Source organism: Dreissena polymorpha, chromosome 11 (genome assembly GCF_020536995.1).
Source record: "Dreissena polymorpha isolate Duluth1 chromosome 11, UMN_Dpol_1.0, whole genome shotgun sequence".
NCBI classification, from domain to species: domain Eukaryota; kingdom Metazoa; phylum Mollusca; class Bivalvia; order Myida; family Dreissenidae; genus Dreissena; species Dreissena polymorpha.
This window is the reverse complement of record NC_068365.1, coordinates 68,025,502-68,051,191: the sequence shown is the minus strand read 5'-3', so window position 1 is coordinate 68,051,191 and position 25,690 is coordinate 68,025,502. Positions and strand designations below refer to the sequence as shown.

Here is a 25,690-nt window from a genome sequence, read left to right as displayed (position 1 = left end):
GTGAAAAGGTACCTTTAAGCCGAAGTCGAACCGAACACTTAAGTCATGTCTCAAACACCTGCAATTTAGCTAAAAGTAAGGTATTCGATGCCTGCAAACGCCTTTTTGGGTCTTGCAGCACACGATATTTGAAAACCTTGTGGCAAATGAAAGCAATTATCCGTAGTGACCAAATTTCTCTTTTTCAAAAAATGTCAAAGACCAGCTTAACTGCTATATGTCATCTAATAAGACATATTTAACGTTACGAATCATTTAAATGATCATATTCTAATTTGAGAACACGTTCAGATGAGCTTCTTCCATTTTAAATTGTCTGCAAATCAAAATTTAATCCTTTCCTACACACAAACAGCTTTTGACGCCTTTGCAGCAAACGACATTTGAAAATATTGGAACATAATGAGAATTTGTTCAAGATTGTCTTGTACTGTTTCAATGTTTTCTATTTGAACAACTGCATTTTAATCTGGTAAGATATTGTCAGGCTGTAAACACTTCCCATTCTTGTTATCATTAAGTGACCATTACCCCCCCCCGTTAGTCAGTAGGGACCAATTTTCCAGCTGTCCATCAACAATGTATCATAGGAATTCCTGGGATTTTCATTTTGGACTTCACCAGGCCCTGTGATTTTAAACCAGTAAGGGAGATAATACTGATGGTTCAGAGTGGTCCTTCTTCGTTTTAATTTAAATTAATCGCAGGGCCAAGGCAAGGCTACACTTATCCATGCGCTTTGTATTTGCCCACATGTAATGCGTTAACCCATTACCAAACTATCCATGAATTTTACGAGTTTGTTGAAGGTGACTTAGACATAATTGTGACAAAAGTAGAAATTGCTCGTCCTATTTACTACGTACAGGTCTTCAAAGAACATTGCAAACGTAATTGTCGTCTGTAAACTGAGATTCAAAACGTGTTGTCATTGATGTTGAAGTTCTAACTTATTTTGTGATGTAACTGTATGGAAAAAAATAAGTAAAGCATCATAAGGGTCCAAAATAGGTCCCTTATTACTGCGCTATCAGGAAAAAAGCTATAAACTTTCATGTATATGATTAAAAACTCATTTTTTTAAACTTTATTTAAACTGCTAATATTTTACCCAAAAATAGAATATCAATGCATAAGCAAATAATATGCAGCTCATTTTGGGGTCATGTGGGACCTATATGGGCTTGCCTATATAGGAATGCCCATAAGGGTATCATAAAGGTCGCATATTACTTTGCTATCAGGAATTAAATATATACACTTTTATTTAGTTCATCAAAAACACAATTTTTTAAACTTATGTATGACTTACTTGATCTAAACTGCTAATACGTTTACCCAAAAATAGAAAATCAATCCATAAGCAAATAATATGCAGCCCATATGGGTTCCATACGGATCCCATTGGGACCTATATACCAACAAATGACAGCATCAGCTACCGGGCGCAAATTGTTTGATAATACTGTGTTTGATATGGCTTTTTTAATAATATATATAATATCGAGTTTAGGAAGTGAGCTAAGATGATAGGGAATGTCCCTTAAGTTTGATACAGTGTTGAAAAAAACAATCGTGTCCCGCGCGTGCGAACTGCCAAAATCGGTGTGCCAAAAACCCGGAAAACAAACGGAATACCTCGAGCAAGTCTACGTCCGAAAAATTGCGTTTGAATGTCGTGAAACCATTTCGAAATAGTTTCAATACATTTTTTGCAGAAAGCTTAGTGCAATTGACATTTCTCTCCGGCGATAGCCGAAGAGAAATGTCATTTGAACGCTTTTAATCTTAAATTTCACACAAATTGTTGTTCAACACATACGAAACCGAGTGATTTTTAAATGGCGGATATTCTGTCGTATTTAATCGGGTTTACTCGGCTTATTCCGGCAGAGCCAATGATTTTGCGAATTTGGACGGCTAGTTCCGAACGCCTTCGTATTTTCTAGCGCCAGCAATCCGATTGTGTAAAACAGAACGATCTTAAACTCTAAGGAGATTCAATTTACAAGGTACGCATGAGGACTGGAATTTCATGTAATTTACTTGTTTAGATAATTTGGAAATGTCGAAAACTCTACCAGCTGAGTTCGTACCCGAATATGCTCGAGGATTCAATGTCAAAGAATAGGCAAAGGTTATATGCCGTCTAACCTGCTAATCGCATTGAATGCTGCTGTTTGACCTGATCCGCCCGGTGTTGTCGGATTGTTAAAACGAATTCTACCTAATAACGCCCCATTTAAATGACATGTTATATATCAATCAAAAGCATTTGATTATTCTTTTTGTTATATTCCACAAACTAAGAGTTCCTTCACCAATTTGTCTCCTACAACGCCAAATGAATCAGAAACCTGGGAGGGTAGAGGGATTTGCCATGCCCATTAGCTGTTTGTATGCATTTGAATGTCCAAACATTTAATGCTAGGACAAGTTTTGGGTGGATTAATAATGAAATTAATAGACTTCAGCTGCCAATTGTATAAACGATTTAACCATAGTAAATACTTTAACTATGGTTAAAATGAATCGTAGTTAAGTTGATCCAGTTGTTTAAACAATTTAACGAAATTTAACAACGCCCTTACAATGGTTAATTTTTATCCACCTTCATCACCATGGTAAGCGTGTTTAACCACAAAAAAGATGGCCGACATTCACTTGGTCAGAAAGCATAGACCTCGACAATTCAGACGAATTAATCGACATGAGACTGACTTGACGGACGATGAGGTGCGCCGGAGGTACAGGTGTTTCTTCCCACAATATTGACAGACTCGTACGACTGTTGGAGCCGTTGCCTCGGAGACCGACACGACGGAAATAGGCTCTGACCGTACGTCATCAAATCTTTCTGACATTGCGTTTTCTGGCTTCTGGGGCATTTCTCCAAATTATTATTATATCTTCGGCGTAGACATACATTGCTACTGTTTCCTGGGTGGTGACGAACGTGACTGACTGTCTGTTCACACTGAAAGACACTGTGCTCAAGTTTCCCTTGCAAGTCGCTGAAAGACGCCGCGTTATGGATGTTTTTTTCGCGTTGAGGGTTTTCCCGGTAGTCATCGGTTGTGTAGATGGCACCCATGTACGCATTATTTCTCCCGGAGGTGATGACGAACCGTCCTATATTAATCGGAAAGGATTCCACTCCCTCAATGTGCAGGCATCGTGCGACCATAAAGGTAAGATGAATTTATGTCTGTCTGTGCAATACTATGCTTATTCATTTGAGATATTAAAATAACACTGATTTATTTTTAAACTGGTTGCTCCAATTTCATTCTGTAAATCCAAGCATGATTATGAACAAATGTGTTCACGAGCCGCTGTAAATACAGCAATATAGATGATTCACTGATCCTTTTAACAGTGGCATATATATTGCCGTACTTCAAAGTCTGATTTAAATCTATATGTCTCAAATTAATTATTTCTCAAACACACAAGATTCTCTACAACATTGATGCCCCTGATAAATCACTGTAGGTCCTATTCCGTGTACATTTCATTAAATTTAGTTATGGCTACCATAACTTTAAATGTCGCTTTTTATTATTTTTGACTGGCGCGACTGGCTACCATAACTTTAAATGTCGCTGTTTATGATTTTTGACTAGCGCGACTGTAAAGTTATGGACCAACCCCATTAGGTAAGTTAACCAGAAATTCCCGAAAAGTTGACAGTAAGCAAAGACAGCTTTAAAATGCAGTTATTGGCCCAAATAAACCACTTGATCGGAAAGATTGACATCTTTCACATTTAACTGATATATTCTTTCACAAAATGCTATCTTAAACATTTGAAATGTATAATTTCTAATATATCGAGAAAAACGGCGATGCGATACACATTCTTGAAATGTCTATCGCCCGATATTTCACGGTCATATGACGTTATGTCTATTTTTAGTAACATACCTTCTGCGCTCAAGTGTTTTCAAATTCAGAATGAAATTTCCCAGTATTTAAAAGTATTCTGGCTTGTTTTTTAAACACATTGAAGTGTAAATAAAAAATCAAAGTAAACATTATTTAAAACTACCTGATTCACACTGAAATCAGTCTTTTAATCCACCAGACGTAAGTTGTAAATCACAAATAATAGATTTCAGAAAACGAGAGTAATGATTACAATTTCAGCAAAAAATATCAAGGTCGATCCGAAAGTATCCAAATGAAAATTCGTCACGTGACAAAGCGACAATGGCATCAACATTGTGAATTTCAGACTGATGAGAGTTATTTTTATCTATTGTAAGATGCATTTGAAACATGTGAACCTTAAAATATTCCCCGAGGCAGTAACGTATATTCATTCACCAATGTATGTAGAAATGCATTCAAGAAAATGAGCTTTCTTTGATTTATAGCGTGACATAAATATGTAACGACTCTGGTTGACTTTCGATACGGGGTTCGCTTCAGCGTACAGGTCTGTCAATACTATATAAACTGTACACTGAAGTTTCTTTAGCTACATCCACAAGTATACGTCATCGTGACACACGTCATCATGACACGATTGTATAATTAATTGAGGCGCCTTAAATGGATTTTTGTTTTTGGATGTGTGTCATCATTTAAATGTTAAAGGACTGTATATCGAGTCATTGTGTTTCTATTTATACAGGCTATGCTTACTTGAATATTTTAAAGGTTTTTAAAATCATTTTTTAATTCAACGTCTATCAATTGAAATCATCTTCACTTTAATAATCTAATATACTTAATGTACATGGTTTATAATGAATTAATGAAGATGAGTCATTACTAGAGCAATACACGATCACAATCAATCTATATAATTTTGAAAGCGATTTTACTCAGACTGTTAATACTTATATTACTATACAGAGATGTTCACAAGCATAAACGCATGTGGCCTGGATGCTGTCACGATTCACACATTCTTCGGATGTCCAATATTGGACAGCATTTGGCCAATCACCATCAAGGTATTACTTTACTGTCAATGTCCTTTCGGTCAATTTTTGTCAACTCGAAGTTTTCCATTTGATGTACTACTTACAGATAATTAACCCTTTATAAATTGCAAAAATGTCCAACATAAAATAATGACACACATTTAATTGGTAACATTGAAATAATTTATTTTCTTAAATCCTTTTATATGTTCAGTTTAAATGCATGTAGTATGGTATGATTATAGTTATTTTTACGTAAATTAAAATCGCTGAAATGACTTGCTTTAATATTATTATGCTAAGCGACCCTGCTTTATTAAAAACCACACCTAAATAACAAAATTTGTAAACGTTTTCTATTTCAATTGGTTCGCCATTATAAGAAAATGCAATGTTATTTGGAATAGAACCACCTTTTCTAAAAATCTTAACTTTTGTTAAAGGCAGTACAAATAATGTGGATACTTATCGTGGTATAACCTTATTGACTACCTAAACTAACTACTCAATAAGGTAATACCACGATAAGAATCCACATTATTTGTACTGCCTTTTTTTGTGAAGTGGAATCACAAAGTCTTCGATCATCGCTTAGGGAAATATGCGTTTCAAAAATCTTATTACACAATTTATAAAAAAAACATTCATCAATGCATTTTACCGACAGTAAACATTTCGTTGATTAAATAGGACCACCTGACCTGTTGGTTTTCAACTGGTTAATGGCTGCTGTTATTTCCGTAATAGTTATACATGTGTTTTATTTACGGAACATAATTTTAAATTCATCATTTTCGTACCTATTTAATAAAATACATACTATCTTCATCAGGCGTAAAATACCAATCTTCTGGAGTATTAACGGCTTTAAAATAATTTTCAAACATTGACATTATATATATTTGACTTTTTGATACCATTAGATTCCTTTAACATATTCCAATATAAACGAGCATCTTTGTGCCTGTTACTCAACATTTTTTCTTGATCATAATTTAGCATGTGTAATGGTTCAGATAATTCGCAGTTTATATGGATAAACAGAATAATGTCGACCAGAGCCATTGGAAGACAGAACAATTGTCAAAGATTTGACTTTTAAATACGTCATGATAATTACTTAGAACATTACATATCAGCAAAATGTTTCAACTTAACAGAACTTGTATGTTTCACAAAAGATAGGAATTTCATTACTCTCTTCAACAATCTTATCAAAAGTGTGTTTTTTTTTTGGTTATGTCTTCAAGGTATTTTTCTATGTGTCTCGAAGCCCCGAATTTTACTTCCAATCAAATTCCAAGCGCTTTTTGCATCACACTGTACATACTTGACAATGTTCCCGGAGAACTTGAATAGAGTATAAACAACTTTCTTCTGATTTCTCGTTAAATAGTGCTGGAAGGTTAATAATAGAATGTAAAAAATGAGAGAAACAACTTTGTCCCTATCGTTGCTCAGTGTCCTTTGAATTGAAAGGTTATCGCCATAACCTCTCGGCCATCAGGACTGTTAATAATACAGTTATTGTTATATACGTGATAGTCGTGCTGGTATAAACGTTAACGAAAAACCAGAACATTTCCAAATTATCCCATCGTTTCTCGGTTGTAAGCTTTATAATTGTATCAATTGAAAATGATCAATATTCATTAATGCAAATGTTTTTTTCATTGCGAGTCTATGCCATAAGAATAGTTTCGCACCCTAGCGTTCAGTTGTCTATATTTTCTTTAATATGTGACAAAAAGTCGGAAAATAATAATTTGTTCTGGGTGTGAACATGTTCATTTAAGCATTTTCAAAGATTAACATTGATTTAGTTATTTACTGCATGAAAATATTTAGAATCAGATGACCAAAGATGCAAACTTTAATTACATTTCTTAAATTCACTGACTAGTGATTAAACTCTGTCATAACTAATCACGTATTCAGGATAGACCTGATTCCTATCATACACCACGAATTCTCTGAAAATAAAAAGTTCCTCAGCCACGACGCTGTCATATCTGTCAACGTGTTGACATTCGTCGTTACTACACGAGGAATCCGTGCAAGGAGGTCGTCTCATTTGGCGACACTTGGTCATGCGACATATGTTTCCTAGACAGGCTCGCACTAGAAACATTGTCAGCCCATTCGACTGGCGAGCGCTTCTTGTGTCTGTTAATAAAATAATGCAATTTTAATTTGAACGTGCGCTCGTCGTTTTGTATTTCAGCAATACATGACATAAACGACATATGCAAAACGTAAATATAGGTATTGACGGTATTCGTGTATTATTTAAAGGATATCTTTTTCTAATATCGTAAATACTTCTCCGTCAGAAACGTTATGACATGTTTGACAATGTCTATAATTATTTAAAGCTTTATATGCTTAGCAAGCTTTAATAAGCAAGACCTTGTTAACGAAATGAATCACGCAGCGTTCTGCAACAAATCTTCACTATAAAAAAATAACTTCAATTAGAAAATAACAAATACATGTAAGAAAACAAGATAGCATATTAATTCAACATCTACAACACGTCCAAAAATTTAATGTGATTTTTAATAATTTATAACTGCAGTTAAAACCTACAAGAAATACATTGCTATTTGACAATTTTATTCAAAACAAGCAAAACCCAATTAATTATGTTGCATTCAATATGTGATGAATTACTTCGCTAGTATGTACCTGTGTATTGGTCGGCCTTCGTTGAACTCTCAGCCATGTACACGGCTGGCCCTTGAGTGCCGTTGGCTGCTAGTCTAGGGTCCAATCCTTGTGCATAGACCTGACCTACTCTGTCCGTCTTGGTCCCGTGAAAAAAGTACTCTTCGTTCACTTCATTGTACAATTGGTTCGCCCATTCGTTGTTCAACAGTTCTTTGATATGTGATGAACCACCTTTCATGTCCGGAACATCACTTAGCTTCGGGTATATACCCGCTTAAACAGACAAACCGTGTTTTTTCGATTCATTGAGTCAAGATTTTTAACAAACTGACATGTGTTTGCCCCCCTACATAACTTATTGAAGTTTGTGTTTATTTTCTGATGAATAAAAACCTGAAAATGTGAATTTGAAAATTGTGTAAACGTATTTAATTTACTAATGTTTAACGGCTGATTTTTTATCCTACCTTTTCCCGAAGCAAGAAACATCACCTGACGCCTGGTCGCATATTGTTCGTATAATATCAGATTCTCCACTCTCTGAATTCTTGTTATCTTTAGACCACCGTACTGCAAGCCATCGAGTCCGTCAGCGTCTCGACCAATACCTTGTATGTCCGCTTCCCACGTTCCCTCTACTAGGCCCTTAATTACTGTGAACGTGTTCGAATTCTTGTCGATGTCTACTAAAGTGCATGGTGGTTGACCTACGTGCATGTAACAAAACTACTCTTCATTAATTCACAATAGGCCAATTCAAAACATATCACAACTCATTTATGTTGCCTATTAACATAATGTTGACCTTTCGGGCGTCTTCTACATGAGTGTGTTAGTTTTTTTAGTATCATGCTTTATTTAGGAGCGTATACTTTGTTTTGTCAACGTTAAACGAAACAGCCGTTTGATTTCTTCACATACATTTTCTAGTAATTTAATTAACAGAATTCAAATTTGTACCTGTGTTCCAATCTTTGACAGTTTTGTCGGAAGTAAACCTAGTCCAATATGACGGCGGATGAATTTTGGCATTGTACATGTACAAACAAAAATCAGGCGTCATGCGCTCCGGGATCGCCTCTTCTAAAACAGATTTTGAATCAGTTCCCTCTGTTATACCTATCAAGGTGGTTTGTCATAAATGTGTTCCCAGTATACCATTGCATTTATTTATTTTATTTTAGTGCCATAAGTGTTTAGAAGGATGCACACGCCGAAGAGGTATAGATTATAGCAAATGCCTTATATTGCTTCCGTGGTAAAAAAGCACACACCGTTTTGCATCGGAAACTCATCGCAGAGGTCCCAGTTCTCCCTTGTCGAATTGAGCAGTTGAGATTCCTTTAAGTCTTAACGTAAAAGAAAAGAAAAAGAAACATAATAATAATTAGATAGGTTCCATATGTTTTTAGCATTGGTTTTAATATTTGTGAAAATAATAATAAATAAATAAATAAAATTTAAAAAAAAATCCTTAGTGTATGTGTGTTTTAACTTCCATTGTTTTTTCGTCAGGCGATTAACTATTTGGGGTGAGTGCGAAACAAAGAACAACAAACAAACCGTCAGTGGTAGACATCCAATAATCTGATTCAGTAGGAAGCGTTAATGTTAAAAGCATGGCGACAGCTAACTTGCCTATTTATTGGGCTTCTAACACGGCCGGGAATCACGGGCGCCACCTCTTTTTTGCGATGCATTAATACATGAGCCAATGCTATTTCCGAGGTGGCGCTCAGGACCGGGTGTTTTTTAATTGTTTTGATAATTTTGCAAGGTGAGTATGTTTTAAATGTTTTGTCAACATATTTTGCATTATTTTAAAAATCGGGCAATGTAGTGCGATTAAGCGCAGATTAATTCACCCACATATGTACAGAAACATACACTAAAAATCAATTTGGAATGCGAGGACCTTTATAAATGGTGGCATGTTGAGGTTTTGAAAGCAAATCGGTGTATTTTGCCTGTGTAACGAGAACAATTTCCAGCAACTTAAATCATTCATGACATCAAACCAATGATTTGAACATGTACAAGTTGTTGCATGCACACACAAATTGGCTTCTTGTCGATTTAATAGATTATTATGCATTCTTCAAAAAGAGATGGCGCCAATGCCTAGGAGGTGGCGCCAAGGACAGGAGGTGGTGCCAATGAACGATATATGACTTAACAGTCGTATGACGATAACATCATCACACTAATAACATTTGATAGAAGACGTTCATTTTTAATATTTCTTTTTTTTTAGAAATATACATATCTATACAGAACACATACACATTATTTAAAAAACAATATGTAAGAATTCAAATATATAAGAAAACAACTTGATTAAGACTTCAGCATTAACGAAGCAATGTTAAAGCATATAGTTCAAACTTCGTTTATATCAATGAAGATCGGCATTGACGCATTTGGCCATTTTATATAACCTATGCACTTATTAAGATTGTTCACTTAAATGGAGCATATTAGCCCTAAACTTGCATTGATAAATTTACTATATCAACAGCCTTATGAATCATTTGCCTATTGTTGATGTTGCTAATGATTGGTCACGTGAAACTAACAATTTACTGGACCTTAAAGGTTGGCAGTATCAGGGTCACCTTGTTTCACACGCACTCTGTGTGTTGATGACGTATGCACAAAGTTATATTGCGGAGTTATTGTTGCAAGAAATCAAGCAGCTACGGTTTTTTTCAAACTGTCCTTTTCCTGCATATTTTTGGAATAAAAGAAGTTAAGACTACATTAAGATACAATATATAGCATATGGAAGCTTCTAGGTCACAGATGACAAAATATACAGGTTTTTGCTCTTAGACATGTTGTCGTATTATGATATATTGCATCTGAGGAATAATGTAAGTAAGCTTCACTTTGGCGAGAATGTAATCTGCACCGCGCTTGATTTTTTTTCCGTCAAAGATCAAAACATATGACAATGTTTATTTATTATGTTTACCATCCATATCTATCATGTGTTCAATTAAGCCGGTGCTCACATTGCAATTTAATTCAAAGCCATGTGGATTAAACTGCGATAACACACTATTACTTGGACATGCAAAGTTTATTTTGACAAACTCGGATGCAGTTGAGAATGTCCTTGTAGAAAACATGTTTCGTGTTTTGGCCCTGCCATAAAACGCAAAAAACGTCCCCCAAACAAGCGCTTTCCCAACCAGAAAAACATCATTGTTGTATCATTAAAGCGCATGTTTCTTACGTCATCACAGTCTAACTAAAACTATTTTAACAGTTTAAATGCAACATTGTCTAATGGAAATCGTCCACTTGATAGTTATTTTAAAAACGACACAATTTCCCCATCGACACCTTTATCACGGAGGATCTTCATGGCGTCGTTAAATAATTCGTATGTATTTTCATCTGCCGTGAATTCCTCAAACGTATTATCTGGTTCAATAAGCGAAAAGTTCGATATTCTACCCATTTCAGAGGTTGCATTATCTGTCGCGAAAGACGTCATTAAACATGAGATTTCCAACCCGTTTTCTGAGTAAAAGAACGTCTCATCCAATGAAGAATAAGTATTTTCCCCTCTAAAACTTTCATAACGTTCTGACGTAAAGTCTCATTTTCTAGATTGCTTTACCTTTGCATTAAATGGCGAACCGCATTGTCGTACGATTGGTGACATTAATCTTGCTCTTTTATTTAGAGGAGAGTTGAAAATGGTAATACTTCTGTTATGTACACGGAGTACTCGTGACACCGCGATTTATAGACGGGTTTCTCTTAGAGGTTCTTTTATATATTTTGCGTGAAGCTAGGACCAAACCCCTCCGTTTCCTTCCCTTAAAAACTCAAAATGGTGAACATTTGAGTAACACACTTTTTTAAATTGTAAAAAATTCGAGAACTTTTCAAATTTGTAAAAACAAAAAACACCGTTCTCGAACAAAGAACAATGGCGCTGACTTGATTAACTTTTGAGTCAGAAAATTAGCTTTTTCTATAATCTCAGAGGGTCTCTTAATAGAATGCTTACTCTCCAAAATGTCATCTATCATTACCATACCATTATGCGATATTAAATATTATATATGTGTATTGTATACTAATGCAGCTCGAACATAAGCATTGGTGAGTGGTTCAGGTTTTAATGTTAAGCAATATTATTTTTCTTTATTTCATTCATTTATAAAAATAAAAATAAAATCATTAAATAAAAAACATTTAGTAAAAACACGAACATATTAACTCAATAAAACGCGCCTGTTTTAATATGTTAAGTGTAAAGTTGTATTTAATTCATTCAACGAATATTTACTTTCAATCCTAGAATCCCAGAATTATAATACGCAGAAACTGTTACATAAAATAGGTCACATTAAAATTGCTTAAAGTATGCATTTGGGTCCACCTCCTGTCCTTGGCGCCACCTCCTAGGCATTGGCGCCAACTCATTTTGAAGAATGCAGAATAATCTATTAGATCGGCGAGAAGCCAATTTGTGTGTTAATGCAAAAACATGTTCAAATGATTGGTTTGATGTCATTAACGATTTAATTTGCTGGAAATTTGCTCGTCACACAGGCAAAATACATCGATTTGCTTTCAAAACCTCAACATGCCACCACTTATAAAGGTCCTCGCGTTTCCAAATAGGTTGTGATTTCTGTACATTTGTGGGTGAATTAATCTACGCTGAATCGCACTGCATTGCCCGATTTTTAAAATAATGCGAAATATTATGACGAAACATATAAAACATACTCACCCTGCAAAATTATCCGAACAATTTAAAAACATCCGGTCCTGAGCGCCACCTCGGAAGTAGCATTGGCTCATGTATTAATGCATCGCAAAAATGAGGTGATTACCGGCCGTGTCTAAGTATCAACAATCATTAATACTTTTCGGAGCGGACCTAAATATATATTGCATCGAGTTATGTATAACTGTAAATATTCTGTTTTGAAGAAGGTTCGGCCATATATTTGAAAACCAAGCAAGTCAATTATATCAAGATATTTTTTTGAAATTGGATATCGGAAGGTGTTCTCTCACTCTTGTTAGCCTCTTTGAACGCATTCAATACATCCGTATTCGAAGGTAAAATCACAAAGAACACGCGGCAGACACTACTGGTAGGATTAGCAGCGCTGTATTCTCCCACTGCTCCGAACATTGCGTATGCAACATCGCTGTGAGGGTAGTGTAGTTTTCCTGTTCCAAGCGCTGGGAAGGCCAACGATTTAAACGAAGATAAATTCGCTTTCTCTAAACATTTCCATATAAGTGTCTTAATTGCCTAAAAGGAAAAATGGTATCAAGAACACATGACTGCACTTACAGATCAAAGTTCCTCCTAAACAGATATTTCACAATAGGAAATTTAAAATATTCTTGAAATCAGCATACATCCGATAGCTAAATATGTTAGGGTAAATTGATGTTAAATGTATAATTTAATAGTTTTGTCAAAATATTTGTATTTCTAGAACAAAAGTTAATGCTAGATAAACATACTGCAGTATGATGTTGTTTTCGTGGCAGTAATGTAACGTAATACACCTTAGAGCATGCGAGTTTCCCACCGGAAGTTGCAATAATGTCATCCTCACCCAGCGGAAGTTTAATTTTTTGTTCCTGAATTTTCCGTTGCAAAGGTATTCCCGCTTTTTCAGCAATAGTGCTCGAAGCTGTCGCTATGCCGTGATTAAGATTCGAGTTGATGGTGGTTACGATTACGTCTACCTAATACATTATTTTGAAAGGTATAATTGGAAATCGTTCCATTAAACTAGCTCAAACACAACCACTCTAATGTACGGTTAATGTTCATTCTCAGAGCACGGTAGTATTATATTTGGTATTTAACATCATTCAGTGGTCATATCGAATGTATTTTCAAATCATAACCCCATGGTCACCACTAACTTAACTCCAAGGGTCACTCGGTTAATAGAGATTTTATCAGCAAATAAGTTAAAACATCTTCTAAACCACATTTAATCACTATACTGTAGTAAGTGATCTTGAGTAATCTTGGTATTATGGTTGTCGTTTGTTATTGTAATACTAAAACGTAAATCTTGGTTTTCATGATTTGATATAATTGACATCGAATACATGTATATGCGACTTTAAGGTTTACGTTTGGATATTTAAACACGTCATTCGTTGTTATTTTATCATTGGAATCCCATTTCTCAACATTTCGCAATACTTTCGGGTTGTTATCGAATGTAAGGCCTTCTACACGATTCACCATGGTTTAAAACTGCAGGATGTACATAACTAATTGTATAATTCTGTTTATATGATTAACAATGGTTCAAACAATACTGTTCTTCTCTCAATGAGAACCTTAAACGAAGATTTTCAGTTTTGTGTTTTTATCTAACTAGTCAATTTGCTTTTGTTAAACATTCTAATAGAAATATTTCGAATTGAAAGAAACAACTTATGATAATACAATATGTTAGCCCCGCTACTAAATAAGACGGAGCCGCTTTGAAACACACGGACACAATTATAATTATGTACAGTTAAGTTTACGAAATTACATGGTTGAATGTTTATTAGTATAACCAAATACAGACAGAGCTGCTTAACTTTCAATACAACAATATTGAAGAAAAGATAACATCTAGAGCTATGCATTCACATTCCGGTCTTAAATAATATCTTATTATGCATGAGTTGTACAATTTGAACTAAATCTCTTATGTAGGAAGGTCTTCCTTTGACTTTACGTTTTATTTTAACCAAGATGCACAAATATCTGTAAAAAATACTGCATATTAAATCGGTCAGTTATGCCCATATCTCAGAAGGTCAAGAAAGACATTGTAGACAATTGTTTCAATGACTGGTTTATCAAATCATTACCAATAACTCACACCGACTGTAGTAAATATAAAACTATAAATGTAAACACAATCAATTTGTCCACTCACCTTGATCGGAAGGTTAGCATTGTCAGCCTTCAATAAAACCACCTCAGTGTTACCGTAGTGAAACGAGTCCTCTTGACCTGCCACTTTGGGCCGTGTATTGGAAGGTTTACTGGACAACTTCCTCAATATCATCTTTATCCAACAGTGACTGAGACAATATCGACAGCAAATAAAAAATACATTTCGTTAACATGGACTGAGATAAGAGTGTCTCGCAACTCAGGGGCGTTGCCAACCGAACTTGATATACGCGTTGAGGCGGACGTTTTCCTTATACCGCTTATATTAATTTTTGTGTAACACTTATGGTATATACGTTTTACTCAGCGTTCCCAGGCTGTTACAATTTCGATTCATGATTATGAGAAAACAACAAGTATATGGCTGTGTGAGAAATTAAAATGAAACCGTAAACACATTGGAAGGAAATTCATTTCTTTGTTAAAAATATGTGAAACTTATCGATGAAGACAGAATATTGCCTTTATGAGGATGATGTGCATTTTTGCATGTAATCATAAGTTTCAATATGTGCAATTTCTATAAATATGATGTGAAAGAAAACAATCTTATTTCGTCGAACTGGTTGCATTGTCCTGTCTGATTTAAAATTACTGTTATATTTCATTACATCTCTTCACAAAGAATAACAAATTAGTATAATAGTATAATGATGATTAAGCAATTTTCTACTTCCTGGATTACTTTTCAGGAATTTATCAGGACAAATGTAAAGCTTAAGTGTTAAATTGATTGACATTTTCGAAAGGTTACACGTGAGAACAAAATGTGGTACGCTTTTCAATGGTAAACAGTGTCAAGAATTGTCAAATTTCAGATGTAAAACGTGCCAAAATCCTGTGACCGATCATTATGCAATCGTTTATAAATTGAAAATCACATATGGTTACCCTTAAGGAGGGTAACATGCTGAAATATTGGGGCGGCAACCACCACCCGTGTCACCATACTGCTCCAATCGATAGATAATAAAATACGTTCTAATATATTATATATATATTATATATATTATTTAAATATTGATAAAGGTATAAAGGGACATGTTATCTTTTATCCCAATATCAGACGTGCATTGACGGTATAACATCCCATTTAATAAACTAGCTTCTATCCCAACTTGTTGAATAAACCTGTCGCGTGCTATTTTTGGATTATCTATGGGTTTTTCCAAAAATTGTACAATCTGCGTTTGTCATCTGGGAAAGAACTAAATCGTCTAAAAATGCGATATTTGAACAATATTAATAAAAAATGAAAGAAATTATAGGAAAAAATATAATACTATTATCAGTATTATAAAATGCTAGTATGAAAAAGATTCACAGTTTCGCAGTTTGTGTTTATAAACAGTATAATGTCGATTCGAGTCATTGGGAGACAGAACAATGGTCAAAGATTTAACTTTTTAACACATCATAATAATGAATTAAAACATTATATATAAGCAATAGTCTTCACCTTAAAAACAATTTTATGTTGCACAAAATATAGGAACTTTCAATAATCTTCAACAATTTACCGGTAATAAAAACAATCTTTGAGCTTTGTCTATTAAGTATTTTTCTATGTGTCTCAAAGCTCCGAATTTTCCACCCAATCAAATTCCAAACGCTGTTCATCGTTGCTCTGTGTCCTTTGAATTAAAAGGTTATCACCATAACTAGTCGGCCATCCGGACTTTTAACACATACAGTTATTAATTTATATACGTGATCGTTGTGTTCTAACAAACGTTAGCAAAACAACATAACCTTCCAAATTATTCCATCGTTTTCCGGTTGTAGCGCTTTATATTTATATCACTTTGAAATGATCAATATTCATTAATAAAAAAACCTTTTCATAACGATTTCATGCCATTAGTGTCATTTCGCTCTCTGATGAAATAATTATTTTAACTGTCTGTTAATATGTCCATTTAAGCGTTTTAGAATATTTACATTCGTATCGTTATTTACTCCATTATAATATTTAGAAACCAAAGATGACCAAAGATGCAATCTTTATTTTCGTTAAATTTACAAGTGATTTAACCCTGTCATAACTTATCACGTTTTCAGGATAGACCTGATTCCTATCATACACAACGAATTCTCTGAAAATAAACTGTTCCTCCGCCACGACGCTGTCATATCTGTCCACGTGCGTACATTTGTCATTACTGCATGCGTAATCTGTGCAAGGAGGGCGCCTCATTTTGCGACACTGTGGTACACTACAAATGTTTCCTAGACAGGCTCGCACTAGGAACATCGTCAGCCCGGTCAGTTTACGGTCGTCAATGGAGTCTGATATTTAAAACAAACACATGGGTAAGTTCAACATCTACACTCTTATAAATATGAACATTTCAGTTTAATTACTATATTTAACCAACCATCGGTGTTTAGCAAAGGAAACAAAAACCTACGTGTGTACATGTGTAAAAAAAGACTCTTTGATAGCTTTTGCTCAGTGATCAAACACGATTTAAATGTTTGACTTTTTTTGTTAAAAAAATCTAGTTTTTTAATTCTTAATGAATTGATTTATAAATCAAACACAATTCATTTAATTGTGTAAGCCGAGCCTCTCCCATATAGCTAAATACCTCCCCCAGTAGATTTGTTAGTTTGATTGGAACAACAAGAGCACTACGCCTACATTTATGTGCGCTTATGATCGAATCTTCGGCAAATGAATTATAAAACCAGTGTGTCACAACTAGACTGAATAACGCTTGATTGGTCATTGTTGGTTCGGGTACTACTTAAATGTACCGCGGGTACTCTTAAGTACAGTCCAACCTGTCCCAGAGACCACCTTTTAATAGAGACCAACTGTCCATAAGGACAACAACGATTTCCGTTTCCTCCTGAACGATTTCACTATATATTGTACCTGCGAATAAAGCCCGCCTGCGAACAAAGACCAAAGACCGCTATTTTACATTTTCAAAAGTCCATATTGATAGCTAACAACGACCACTTCAATCATAACAATAAACGATTTTGCAACCTTCAATAAAAAAATGGCCGCCATGAAGCTGTGATAGTCACGTGATAAATATCTTTCCAGTCGACTCATCGGTCGCTATGGAGAAACTAGCAAATGACAGTTTACTGCACTCGATAGCCGTTGTTTGTGTCTTTAACACACGTTGCTAATTGGTACCCATCTGCTTCTTTTATGCATTTGACAGTTTGTTGAAAGTGACAGAAGTTGCCTTTGTATTTAAGCGACTGGCGAGTAATGTACTAATTGCCGAAAATATCAAAGAAAAGTTTGGTGCTTTCATCAACTCATGAAGGAAATGTACGTTTTTGTTACAATTACGATGCCAATTGCACACATATATTTTGATATCCATTTCTTTCTAAAAAATTTCCGTGATAAGACATACATCGATTATCGATAAGTACATTGTTAGTTCAAGTACATGTACATGTATGTCAATAGTTATTCAAACATGTATAAGATTAATGAAATGCATAATAAAACCATAAGGAAATTAAATTGAAGTAATAAATATAAAAACAAAACTGTGTTTTCGATCCTTTATTATATTAAACATGCATTTGTATTTAAAAAAAAATAATAGAGCAGATACATAGATAAGGTACCTGGTAAAAGCCTACTCGCATATTTTGCAAAGTTTCAATTGACCATGCGAATAAAGACCATAACGACAAAAGCCCTTGAGTGGTCTTTATTGACAGGTTAGATTGTATACTTAAATGTAGCCCTTGCACGCAAAATCTACTATACCATACCCGGGAATTCTAACGCTAAAGAGGTCGTTGTCGGCTATTTTTTTATTTATTTATTATGTTCATAGTTATATCAATATTTTGTAAAATGCCCACTAATTCCGTACCGCGGTTTAAGACATCGGAATCTTGACGGGAATAAAACTCGGGTACAGTCTAAATTTGTGGGGTACATTTAAGGATATTTTCCGTACATTGGGTTCATTTAAGTATACTTAAGAGTACCCTGGGTACATGTAAGTAGTACCCGAGCCGTAAATGACCAATCGAGCCTTAATAGGCGGTTTATTTGTGTGGCTGCCATTTTTGTCTAGAAAAAATGTATACCTGTGTATTGGTCGGCTTTACTGGAACTTTCAGCCATATATACCGCGGGCCCGAGGACCGCTTCCTCGCCAGTCTCGGGTCCAATCCCTGGGTATACAGACTCCACGTTCTCGGGCTTCGTTCCATGCAGAGGAGATTTCTCGCTGACTTCCGAATACAACCGTTTTGTCCACTCATCGATAAGCAGCGCTTTGATGTGCGTTGACCCAACTTTAATACCTCGGGCATTGCTTAGATCATGGTATATACCGGCTATAATTAAATCAATATACATCATCTGCCACAAACGCTTACAGAATAAACAGATGAGATGCGATCTATTTCGTAGTGTCAATATTGAACATAATTATTATTGCACACGTTTATATCCAAGATATTTGTTCACTGAAATTATTACCTTTCCCAGATTCATAAAACATCATTTGTCGTATGCTTGCATATTGCTCGTAGAGAGAGAATCCAAGTCCTCCAGCCCCTCGGCGTCCCGACCATGTCCGTGCAAAAAGGCGTTCCTTGTGTCTTGCACAATGCCTTCAATATACTGAAATGTTTCCTCGTCGACATGTATGAGCACAAAACGATATTTTTTATGTAATAATAATGAACGGACAGTATTCAAATGTAAAAGAGCAATTCCCGGGATCACTTTATATCCAGTAGGTTAAACTATGAAAAAAAATATTTAATTTATGTTAAAAAAACATGTATATGCCTAATGTGTTGCAGAAATTATGCAAACATTATCAGTTCATTTACTGAAATGGTCAGTTAGTTAATTTAATTAACCCGTAGGGCGAGTGTAAACGCACGGCAAAGTTATGTGCTAGAAGTATATTGGAACATTGTATTATGGATGTTCACAACTTTGGAAAACCCATCAGGTCTGTAGGTACAAACAACGCTGACGCTTTTTATTTAAATGGCTTTTTTAAACATGCGTTAACTTTCAGAAAGTTTGGCGTTTACCCCAAGATGCGTTATGTCTCCTTAAATCTGGACAATATCGGAGTACATTTATTAAGTTAACATTTGCTATACTCGCTTCTTTTTCCACGGTCAGATAATCGAAAGCTACTTAACAAAGAAAACTATCTGATACAATTTGTTAGTTTAAGTATGTTCATCGTCATGACAGTTTTATTTTCATAGTTTTACTTGTACTTAACATTACAGAGGCCATTTCACTGCGCTCACATGGGATATCATTTGCCCACGAGTCAAGGGTAATATTAACTGTGAAGAATCCCGATTCCTAAAGTCTGAGATACAAAGCTGCGCAGCGGAATTAAACGAAACATGATGCCATGTAAACATGACACTAAAATTACTGAGAAGACAAACCTTGTCAAGATATTAGATTACGCATAATATGCACAGAAGGTGATTTTTGCTGTCTTAATACACCTACAATGCAACATGTAGCGGTGGATCAAATCGTACCTGCAAAACCGGAATGCCCGTGTGTCTGTAGACGGCCGCTGTGGACAAACGTACTGATACGCCATGTGGTCACAAGAGGAAAGATTTTGTCACAAACCCTGTTCATTCTCCTAATCATCATACCGGGACTATCAAAATGGTTACATTCAGCCATGTACGCAGACGACATGTTGCTCTGGTGCAAAGACGAGTATGTAACACCCGTCACGCACATAATGCTGCTGGTTTTGGACAAGATGGTGCGTAACCATTAACATGGAACAATCCTCACTTAATCTTTTTACACACTCCAAAAAAGTTCAGTATGGCAAACTGACCTTGGACAATAATCTGGCTACAGTATCAAAACCAACACACTTACTTGGTAGTCCCCTTCGACACGAGAATGATACGGAAACAACAGGTTTAGATGGCAGAGACAAAAAATCCAGGACAAAAACAATTAAAATCATGACGAGGGTGGTCGCAACACAGTAGACAGCCAACAAAAAAGATACTTGTTACAAGGCACAGTAAACTTCACATTGACTACGGTTTCAACTACTGAAAGACGGCTGCACAGTCCGACCAACATACTATCCTGGAAATGACCATGGGAATTCTCCATTTAAAGAAAGAATGGAATACAAAGCTATAAGCAGGTCACAAAAGCCAGGTACTCAAAACATCACTTGATGCACATTTGAATAAACAGCATCGTAGTAGGAAGACTGACAAGATATAAATTTGTTTGAGAACAAAGCATTGCTGAGGAAGCGTCGGGATCAGCTGCCGGCAGATGTAGAGCCCCTGAACTGCACTCACGATCTGCACCTCACTCTTGAAAACTAAACACAAAGAAATATCAACATCTGTACCAAAGTCATCCTTCTCTCCACACAATATGATCATAGTGACACGAGTAAAACGGCCCTTACAGTGGCAATACTTGGAGAGAGATACCACCAGACAGAACGGAGAAGAGACTACACAGATGGAACAGAAACAGAGGCAGTCAAGAGTGGAAGAGCCTAAGCCTGCAGTACCCAGGCAAAGGCATTGAATGCCTCAACTACACAAACAACCGATCTGAAGATCTGAGGTGCAAGCATTGCTTAATTTTACACAAAAAAAACATAAGCAAAACAAGAGCTGTGTTTTGTCAGAAACACTATGCCCCCTACTGCGCTTTAAAGCCATATATTTGACCTTTGACCTTGAAGGATGATCTTGACCTTTCATCACTCAAAATTTGCAGCTTCATGAGATACACATGTATGCCAAATATCAAGTTGCTCTCTTCAATATTGCAAATGTTATGAGCAAGGTCAAAGTTTTGAGACAGAATGACAGACAGGCCAAAAACAATATACCCCTTTTTTAAAGGGGCATACAAATTATGCGTCAACCTACACCTTCAAACATTCATGGCCAGTTGCAAGTGCCAAAGCTTTTGTTGTGTGTATGCCCCCAAGAAGAGGTAGACATGAAGTCTTGGACTTGTCCTTCCATCTGTCCTCACGTACGTCCCAATGCTTGTGTTTTGAACTTGTCAACAACTGGATGGATCTCACTTAAACTTGCACAGTTGAATGATCTAAATGTGCCGATTAATAAAGGAATTTTGGCTTTGACGATTTTCAGCAAAAAATATTGGCCCTTTGTCTGTTTTTCAACTACATAAAATATGCTTGTGTTTTCAAATCCTCTTTAACTTCTGGTTGGATCTTCATGAAATTTTCACATAAAAATTTGGATCTTAATATGGAGATAATCAATAAGAAAGGACTTTTGGCTGTTCGCAAATTTTGGTTCTAAGTCTGTTTTTCCAAAATGGCATATATAGTTCCAATATATTCCGTTTTCACATCCTCTTTTACAATTAGGTGAATCTTTTTCAAACTTTTACAGTTTAAGAACCATATTGTGTTGATTATTTTAAATAAAGACGTTTTGGTTGCAACTAGTTTTGGCATAATTCTGGCCCTTTGTCTGTTTTTAAAATATGGAATATATGATTCCATAATTGTGTATTTAAGATCAGTTTTTGCCACTGAAGAATATATAGTAGATTTGCCTTTGTCAAAACAGGTGATGTAATGGCATAATTGTCTGTAACTTATTTATGATTTCAAATACATTGTTTGCAAAAAATACTTTTTATTGAATTGGTTCTTACTTTATGAGCTGTATGGATCTGAGGAAAAAAATAACACCTAAACAATAACAAAAACGCAAGTGCTCTGTCCTCCAATACCGCTTGTGAGATTTGTTACAGAAGTGACCAGAACATTGTATTTTTGTTTTCAGATCCTGAGCGTGGATATTTACTGGGTGAGAGCGGTTTTCTGTGTCGTTCTTTTTTTGATGACGCCTTTCCTGAAGCCAGGTAAAGCGAGTACATAATTAATTAACAATAAATAAATGTAGCTTAGACGTATTTATTTTATTTGTGTATCAGGATACCGTTTTACTAAACTACTTACGCAAGCCATAGACTAGTCACTTACGCACATATTTAAAATTAATTGGATTTCATTTATTTCAGGTAAAGCCTAAAATTGTTACTTGTTCAGTTCACGGAAAATATACATAATTTTAATGTTGCAATAATTTAAAGAAACCATACTGACTTTAAAACATGTGCGTAAGTCGAATAATTGCGTTAAGCGCAAGTCTCACTTTTGCCGGTTGAGCCCTGGTCCATCCCGGATTGCTTACGCCGGTCGAACGGCGAAAACTGGGATGATTTGTTGGATTTTTTACGCGGTCACACAATTTCCCGGTGCCGCCCCGGTTGAAGCCGGTCACCAACCCGGCAGAGTCCCGGTCAAAGCCGGAATAGCTACGGTTTACCCCGATGAAGCCCCGGCAGAGCACCGGTTGTCGCCGGTAATGCCCCGATAAAGCCCGTAACACCGCCGGCATTTACCGGGGCAATACCGGCATAAGACGCTGGCGAGATACGGCAACGGTCCGGTTTAAGCCCGGTCGTCGCCGGTAATGCCCCGGCGGAGCCCCGGTGAATGGCGTTGGCTTCCCTGCAGAGCGCCGATTATTCGGGACTCTGCCGGCATTCATCGGGGCTCCACATGGGCACCACCGGCGACAACCGGGGCGTTGTCGTAGCTCTGTCGGGTTCTGTATGGGCCCCGATGGAACACGCACCGAGGCTCCACTGGCATCATAGTGAGACTTGGCCTTAAGTAGCTTAGTAAAACAGTACCCTGTATTGACATTATTAATCCATTCATTTTATTTATACATGTAGTTACCTAAAATTGATGTGTTTATAGAATATGAAATGTCAATTTCAACGTGTAATAGTAAGTGATATACATTTGAAAATCATCTTTTACTTCTCAGTGTCAGATGCTCAGCAGAGATACAATATCGGCATACGGAATTGCATAGAAAGAGCCTTTGGAGTATGTCAATGGACGTTCAATGTACTCCATGGGGAGGTATGTATTCCCAGATTATAAAAATATTAAACGTCCTTTGCAATCGCCAGCGCATGTTAGTAAAATATTTAACTATAATTAAGTTCAGCAAATGTATTGTAGAAATGTTAATGAATAAATACATGCACTTACATTCTTTTATTTCACAACAATACATTCCGTATATGAACATTGGCTAATGTTTCAGCTCCAAAATAAATTGCAGTTTTGTCTTTTTTTATATAAATCGATTTCGTTAATACCACTGTGTGTAGTAATGTATTAACAAATAAAGAACAATAAGAAGAATTCCAACTTTGTTCAAACAAACCACAATTATATAAAATAATAATTATGTTATTTATAAGTCACAAAGAACTATTAGTTTGAGACAACTGTGTCTTATTTGTTGTAAGATTGTGGTAATGATGTAATAACTGTCAAAGTTGAGTTGTTTCTACATCAACCATACATACATGATACATTTCACTTACTAAATACTTCTATTGCTTATGTTTGTGACCAATTTTACGTTGATTTAAACATATCTGCGTGGGGAGGTGCAGTCCGAAGGGGCAAGCAGGGACGACAATTTCCGCCTGTACTGGACTTTCGTTTAAGAGAGACTTCCTTTATACGAACAATACCATAAAAGTGGAATGTTTCGCCCCTGTGAAGTTCGCACAGGCTAATATGGTATAATTATTTACCCACATGCATCAAGTTCTATTTTCCCATAGGCTAGCTCGGCTCAAGCTCGGAAGGTTTGCACTACACGTGATTTAGACTTATGGAAATAGAGAATACTAGGTTAGCGTTGAATACAGAGAAGTTTATTTTGCGAGGCTTAGAACGCCGGGAGCGCGAGCCTGATTACTCAGGTTAGTGTTCAGCAGTGTGTTTCTGGAAGCTGATTTTGTGTTCTTTAAGTAACTGAAAAATATATATGTGAACATGTTATTTTCTCGACTGTTACCATCCTTGCATAATGATTCGGGCTACATGATTATATCACTTATTATTAATAATGCTAAATTAAATATAATTAAAAAGAATGTCTGAAACCCCATACATTATTAGGTATTGAAAATAGTATTTAAAATAACTACTTTTTAATGGTTCAGAGAAACATTAAAATGACTTATATAAAAACTTGTGTAAATAAGAATAATCGTAATGAAGCAAAGTTGATATTTTATCAAGTTACAGGGCACAGTGGATGATTGAATGATTGGAAAGTACCTGAAACCCCTTTCAACATCTGCTGATGATGCTGGTATGGTAAAGACCAAATCAACTAGTGCCAGAATATTCAGACATACTATCTTCTTGTACTACGTCTTGCTCGGGGCCAGTGTTAACAGTCTTCGCTTTAATTTAAACATTATTAAGCGTAATTATATCAAAAAAAATAAGTAAACTTATTCAATTATATGTTTCGACAGGAGGTACACAATGCAGTGACTCTTTACCTGTTGAAAAAGTGGCGTAATGGAAATTGTGTCTTGGGTTCGATCCCAACTATGGGAGCGTTGTCTCCACCAAAATACACCAACTACTGATTATAACCGGAAGGCGAACTCGAGAGCGTTCAATAAGCCTCTGACTGTTGTTGCAATCGAGCTAAAATAAATACGTTTTATGTTATGAAATCTCTTTTGAAAGGCTTCATAAATCACAACAGACAAATAACGTTATATAAACAGCTACGAAGGTAAACACAGTATGGTTATACATGTATATGCGTCGCGCTCTGGGAATACCGGGCTTAATGCATGCACTTTAAGTCTCGTCCCAGATTGACGTGTGTAGTCCGCACAGACTAAACAGAGACGACACTTTCCTTTAATGTATTTTTTTCCGTTTAATGCACGTCTCAACAAAATCAAGTCAAGGTGGAAAGTGTCGTTCCTGATTAGCCTGTGCGGACTCCCCAGGCTAATCTGGGACGATACTTTACACATGTGCATTACGCCCGTATTTTCAAGAGCTTAGCTAATATGTTACCGATATAACATCCGACATATAATTACAGGTGTCAGGTGATACAAAATGTATTTTATACATTAATAACTTTATCAAAAAATATATACTTTCAGCGTTCAACATCCGTTTAAGGTTCAACATAGTTGTTCTAATATGTACGTCACTTCAACGTTAAATAAACCACGTACATTCAACATCAG

The 25,690-nt window shown here is 35.8% G+C and overlaps 2 protein-coding genes across 2 annotated transcripts in view; both read right to left on the bottom strand.

The window, feature by feature from the left end:
• Window positions 1-25,690, bottom strand: part of LOC127849915 (uncharacterized) — a 756,865-nt gene that overhangs the window by 713,183 nt on the left and 17,992 nt on the right. The window lies entirely within an intron of this gene.
• LOC127850617 (uncharacterized) lies at window positions 5,723-14,727 on the bottom strand. Its single transcript, XM_052383789.1, has 8 exons — window positions 14,546-14,727; window positions 13,113-13,340; window positions 12,651-12,894; window positions 8,879-8,953; window positions 8,565-8,687; window positions 8,072-8,311; window positions 7,623-7,877; window positions 5,723-7,100 (listed from the first exon to the last, which is right to left on the bottom strand). The coding sequence occupies exons 1-8, from the start codon at window positions 14,675-14,677 to the stop codon at window positions 6,841-6,843; spliced, it is 1,557 nt and encodes a 518-aa protein (XP_052239749.1). The 5' UTR covers window positions 14,678-14,727; the 3' UTR covers window positions 5,723-6,840.

Coding starts and splice junctions, on each gene's coding strand:
- LOC127850617 (XM_052383789.1), bottom strand. CDS start 14,677: ATGATATTGAGGAAGTTGTCCAGTAAACCTTCCAATACACGGCCCAAA. Junction 8,954..12,650: donor GTTCAAAGAGGCTAACAAGA/GTGAGAGAACAC, acceptor TTTTACGTTAAG/ACTTAAAGGAATCTCAACTG. Junction 8,688..8,878: donor TGAGTTTCCGATGCAAAACG/GTGTGTGCTTTT, acceptor AATCTGTTTTAG/AAGAGGCGATCCCGGAGCGC.